Source organism: Camelina sativa, chromosome 9, assembly GCF_030686135.1.
Source record: "Camelina sativa cultivar CO46 ecotype springtype chromosome 9, ASM3068613v1".
NCBI lineage: Eukaryota > Viridiplantae > Streptophyta > Magnoliopsida > Brassicales > Brassicaceae > Camelina > Camelina sativa.
In genome coordinates this window covers 24,964,958-24,971,007 of record NC_141888.1, presented here as the reverse complement: position 1 = coordinate 24,971,007, position 6,050 = coordinate 24,964,958, and the positions used below count along the sequence as shown (strand labels likewise).

At 28.4% G+C, this 6,050-nt stretch overlaps 1 protein-coding gene across 1 annotated transcript; it reads right to left on the bottom strand.

Annotated features, from left to right (window-relative positions):
- Positions 1-3,225: 3,225 nt before the first annotated feature.
- On the bottom strand, positions 3,226-3,775 carry LOC147938701 (uncharacterized). Its single transcript, XM_087464029.1, has 2 exons — positions 3,526-3,775; positions 3,226-3,416 (listed from the first exon to the last, which is right to left on the bottom strand). The coding sequence occupies exons 1-2, from the start codon at positions 3,738-3,740 to the stop codon at positions 3,377-3,379; spliced, it is 255 nt and encodes an 84-aa protein (XP_087320155.1). The 5' UTR covers positions 3,741-3,775; the 3' UTR covers positions 3,226-3,376.
- Between the last annotated feature and the right edge of the window lie 2,275 nt (positions 3,776-6,050).

The window sequence follows — 6,050 nt, the reverse complement described above, 5'->3', positions numbered from 1 at the left end:
TTTATTAGAGAATAGAGTGAATGACCCCTTTATTTATAGTCTTAAACCACCAATCAGTTATTGATTCTCAGTCATAGATATCGTATTTAGTAAGTTGACCAAACGAATGTAGTATTATTTTGGGGTCAAATATATATAATGTTTTCTTTATCTGTATTAATATAAAAGTAATAATACCATTTTGAGAAACGTATATATCATGTATTAAATTATATAATTTTGTTTAGAAAAAAAACAACCTCCATATATAATCAGATAGTCTACACCAACATTCCAAAAATGTTGGCTTGGAAATTGAATAAAAATACGAAGCTTTTCAATATTCTTATTCAATATTTATTATTTTATCTACCAGTCTAAAAATTGTTTTCTTTTCAAGTTTTGACTGAAAATTTTCTAATAATGTACAGTGGAAAACTTTAAATTTAAATTCATAAGAAAATTATTAGTAGTCATTTTCCAAAGTAACAAGAAATTTGAAACATAAGAGAAATAACGTTCTTTGTAGTTGTAACCTACTTAATGCTCAATACTTGATCTTAGTAGAAAAAAGTTTGATTTTCTTAGAAAAAGAAAGAAATCATAGGCAACATATATATATATAGGGAATAATATTTACAATTTTTTTTGTCGTTGATCCATTTGAACGTTTTGACTGCTCATAACTAGGATAACATGATATATTTACCCCTGATCCCTTTTCAAATTATTTTAGCAAAAAAACTAAAGTAGAACCTCTATAAATTAATACTCGGTAAATTAATAATCTCTAAAAATAATATTTTTTTTGAAACTCTTTTATAAATATATGGTACCATCAATAATATAAATTAATAATTATTTAAAATTATCTATATATATATATATATATATATCTACACATTATTTTTTATTGGAGTTTATTTTTAATATTTTTACTATATAAAATTTTTTGAGTGCTATCTTCAAAACATGATAATTGTTATTTTCATTGTAATTGATTTTATGAAAATATTAGTTATAAAGATTAAATCTTATATTTAATAATTTTTACCAAATTAGGAAAGTTTCTTTATAAATTAATAATTATTAATTTATCGATAAATTAAAACCTGTATAAATTAATAAAATTTCTTGATCCCGACTTTATTAATTTATAGAGGTTTTACTGTATGGTGTTTCACATGCTACAAAATCCAAACTACTAAAGTGCAGAAGTTAAACATGTTTTGCATAATGAATATTATAACGATACGCAGTTGAGTTTTTACATGATTAAATGACGTCGATCGGTGGCATAAAATTTTGTTTTTATACTCGTAGATAGTTTAACCACACTCATCATTCTTACCATTATAATTTTTTGTGAATTTAATGTTAAATTATATTTAAAAGAAAATTAGTTTTTACCAGAAGTGCATCATATAGTTGATAGGTTTTTGATGAAAGTTCAAAAGCTTAAAGCGTAATCTGAAAATAAAGATCTTGATGAGAACTAAAGTTACAACCCTTGTTCATATCTTCTATCACCTAGGAGGAGAAGAGATAGAAACCGGTCTCGCATCTCTCTGTCCACCATTGAAATTATCCGATGCTGCGTTGGATGAGTGTCCATGACGTCTGGAGTTTCGCTCACGCAAAATGGTGTAGATGGAAGTTTGAAAAAGGTAACGTGCCGTGAAGCACTCAAGACAATCATGCCATTACTCGCAAATTGAGTTAAGAAGGGAAGACCAGTTCGTTGTGTACTTCGATTTGAGGATGTTTCTTGCGGTAGCTCCCCAAACCTCTGAGCCAAAGCTACATGAGAAGAAAAGATGGTTTCTAGATTCCAGAGCACTATTGCAGAGGACACATGTACCTAAAGATCTAGTATTCCATTTGAGTATGCAGTCCCCTGTTGATAGTCTGTCTTGCACAGCAAGCCAAGTACAAAAAGAGAACTTTAGTGTGGCGTGCATGAAGCAAACCCCATGATGCCAAGGCACAATCGTTGCTCTTGTGCGTATATGATTCCATGTATTCCCTGTATATTAAAGAGAAGCATTTTTGAAGAAAGACTGACGTGTCATCGCCAGAGAGCTTTGTGCCCAATTTTTTACTTGTTCTTAATATTCTATAATATTACATAAAACTACTATTTCTATTCAATTTATTTACATATACAATATTTTGTTCCTATAAATTAAAAAATTGGTAAATATTATCCCCTATATGTTTTTGAAATTTCAAAACCTATGTATTATAATATAATAAAAAATATAACATGAGATGTAAAAATTATATATTTAAATCATAGTTTCGAAAATATAAATAATATTATTTCTTATTGTTTAAAATTTTTGACCAAAAAAAATTGTAATTAATTTTGAATAATAGATATTGGAAAATCTTTTAAAGACAATTTGATGGCATCTTAAATTTATTTTAAATGATAAATTATTTAAACTTATGCAAATTCTACTTTTCAGTTTTTCATATAGAAAATTTATGATATATATGACTAACGTATATTAAAAATTTCTTAATTTCAAAATTAACATATTAAAAAATATAAAATCTTATGTATATATTAATATTATTTCTTAAAGATTTCGAGGGACGAATTTTTATAGATAAAAATATATTATACCCCTTATGGAGTATGGCTACCGGGACGGGTTTGACCCGCTTAAGAATTTAGGTCATTCGTTTCGAGAATTTTTAATCATTTTGATGGTTTTTATCCGTTTCATAATTTACAAGTTTTATACAATTCTGAAAAATCACTAATTCGGTAAACGTTAGATTCAGGTATGTTGTTTTTTGAATTTTAATTTTATGCTGAAACCTTTATTATTTCAAAAATCACAAGCTGAATGAAACCAAACTAATATAAGTTTGAACTGTAGATGATTTTACAAATAATTATATCTATAAATATAACTCTATGTGTACATAATATATTGCAAACCTTATAGTAAATATAGTTTTTGAAATCAATCACGCACATATGTACGGGTCCATAACTATTGTGTAGTTAAAGTGGATTACCGAAACTATATAAATAGTGCGATTGTATTTTTGTTTATTTTTTGAAGAGATCACAAATGGATACATTAAGGTGAAAAAGCAAAATTCTACCTTGTTATATGTAAATGATTAAAAGCATAGTAATTAAATAAATTTCAACAATGTCTTTAGATCTTGTGACATTTTGATTTGATATATATATAATTTTCCTAAAAAACTCAAACAATAAATCGGTGGAACCAATAACTGAATCGTTGTAAACTTGTATATTAAAATCAGTAGCAACAAACAAGCCAATAACTCATCTAAACATCAAAGTGCTTATAAAGCAAGATTTTTATCTTTAATATCTATATATGTTTTTGGTCTAAATATCTAAAATAATCTATTCTCTGATTCCGTGATTCTGTGGAGCCTTCATCCTGCTTATATAGGAAACAAAAAGTAAAAAGACCATGTCAATTTGATTATAAATAATTATATCCAAATAAGCAAATCTATATGAAAACAAAAAGAATAGTAGGAGTATATTACTTAGAACGATAAACATTGGTAGGAAGAGAAGGAGGACCGCAGTTAAAAAAGATGCATTGGCGAACGCAATTCTTATCAGGGTTATCAAAGCACCTGTGTACACACCGTTTCACACAATCCTCATGTGAGTACTCCTCAGCCTTGATCTCATCTATTATGGTTCCGACCAACACCATCATCATCACAACCATCAACGTTACCTTCATCATCCTCATCACTTCTTCTTCTTTTAACTTTTTTTTTGGGTGTTATTATGTATTTGTGTTATGAATTTATTAGAGTATAGAGTGAATGACCCCTTTATTTATAGTCTTAAACCACCAATCAGTTATTGATTCTCAGTCATAGATATCGTATTTAGTAAGTTGACCAAACGAATGTAGTATTATTTTGGGGTCAAATATATATAATGTTTTCTTTATCTGTATTAATATAAAAGTAATAATACCATTTTGAGAAACGTATATATCATGTATTAAATTATATAATTTTGTTTAGAAAAAAAACAACCTCCATATATAATCAGATAGTCTACACCAACATTCCAAAAATGTTGGCTTGGAAATTGAATAAAAATACGAAGCTTTTCAATATTCTTATTCAATATTTATTATTTTATCTACCAGTCTAAAAATTGTTTTCTTTTCAAGTTTTGACTGAAAATTTTCTAATAATGTACAGTGGAAAACTTTAAATTTAAATTCATAAGAAAATTATTAGTAGTCATTTTCCAAAGTAACAAGAAATTTGAAACATAAGAGAAATAACGTTCTTTGTAGTTGTAACCTACTTAATGCTCAATACTTGATCTTAGTAGAAAAAAGTTTGATTTTCTTAGAAAAAGAAAGAAATCATAGGCAACATATATATATATAGGGAATAATATTTACAATTTTTTTTTGTCGTTGATCCATTTGAACGTTTTGACTGCTCATAACTAGGATAACATGATATATTTACCCCTGATCCCTTTTCAAATTATTTTAGCAAAAAAACTAAAGTAGAACCTCTATAAATTAATACTCGGTAAATTAATAATCTTTAAAAATAATATTTTTTTTGAAACTCTTTTATAAATATATGGTACCATCAATAATATAAATTAATAATTATTTAAAATTATCTATATATATATATATATATATCAGTTATTGATTCTCAGTCATAGATATCGTATTTAGTAAGTTGACCAAACGAATGTAGTATTATTTTGGGGTCAAATATATATAATGTTTTCTTTATCTGTATTAATATAAAAGTAATAATACCATTTTGAGAAACGTATATATTATGAATTAAATTATCTAATTAATTAAAAAAAAACAACCTCCATATAGAATCAGATAGTCTACACCAACAGTCCAAAAATGTTGGCTTGGAAAATGAATAAAAATACGAAGCTTTTCAATATTCTTATTCAATATTTATTATTTTATCTACCAGTCTAAAACTTTTTTTCTTTTCATGTTTTGATTGAAAATTTTTCAATAATGTACAGTGGAAAATTTTAAATTTAAATTCATAGAAAATTATTAGTAGTCATTTTCCAAAGTAACAAGAAATTTGAAACATAAGAGAAATAACGTTTTTCGTAGTTGTAACCTACTTAATGCTCAATACTTGATCTTAGCAGAAAAAAGTTTGGTTTTCTTAGAAAAAGAAAAAAATCATAGGCAACATATATATATATATATATATATATATATAGGGAATTTACAATTTTTTGTCGTTTTCTTTGATCCTTTTGAACGTTTTGACTGCTCATAACTAGGATAGCATGATGTAATGATGGATTCTCTCTGCCTCAAAGGCGATTTTTTGGGCGAATCTCATCTCTCGATTCGTCCCCCTCCTTCTCCGATTTGGAGTTTCTTTCCGACAAATCTTTTCTGTTTTTCTGTGGGATTTGGCGGTTTCTGTCTGTTACAGTTAGCGGGTAACAGTTTCTCTTCCCCGATTTTTTGGGTCGATAACCGCCATAAGAAACCGCCATGGGCGATCGCATATATATATATATACGATGTTGGGTTTCTGTTTTCCGACAACACTGCAACAATTCGCAGTTCCCCTATTTCAGAATTTCGTTGCAATGAGTGATAACATCAGAAAGAATCTTCAAAATTTGGATTTGGGAATCAATGATGCCCCGGTCCCTCTTCCGCCGGAACTATGTGGTCACGCTGCAAATCTCAATCGATTCTCTCTAATTGTCTCTCCGGTGAATCCCCAGAAGCAGAATGTTCGCGCAATCATGGCGCAGATGCCAAAAATATGGGGTTTCGCTAACGCTTGCCGTGGTCGTGTTCTTGGTAATGGGAAGATTTTGTTTATCTTTCAATCTGAGGAAACGCTTAATCTAGTCCTGAAGCGTGGACCCTGGGCCTTCAATGACTGGATGCTAACGGTTCATCGTTGGTATCCAAACATCACGGATGAAACGATGAAAATCATCCCTTTTTGGATTCAAGTGCGTGGAATACCGGTTCAATTCCTGACTACTATGATGGTCAACTACATTGGTGAGA

What these genes read in the sequence shown, in the direction of transcription:
- LOC147938701 (XM_087464029.1), bottom strand. Translation starts at nt 3,740, where the DNA reads ATGAGGATGATGAAGGTAACGTTGATGGTTGTGATGATGATGGTGTTG. An exon ending in ACCAATGTTTATCGTTCTAA is followed by an intron (nt 3,417 to 3,525) that starts GTAATATACTCC and finishes TTCCTATATAAG; the next exon opens with CAGGATGAAGGCTCCACAGA.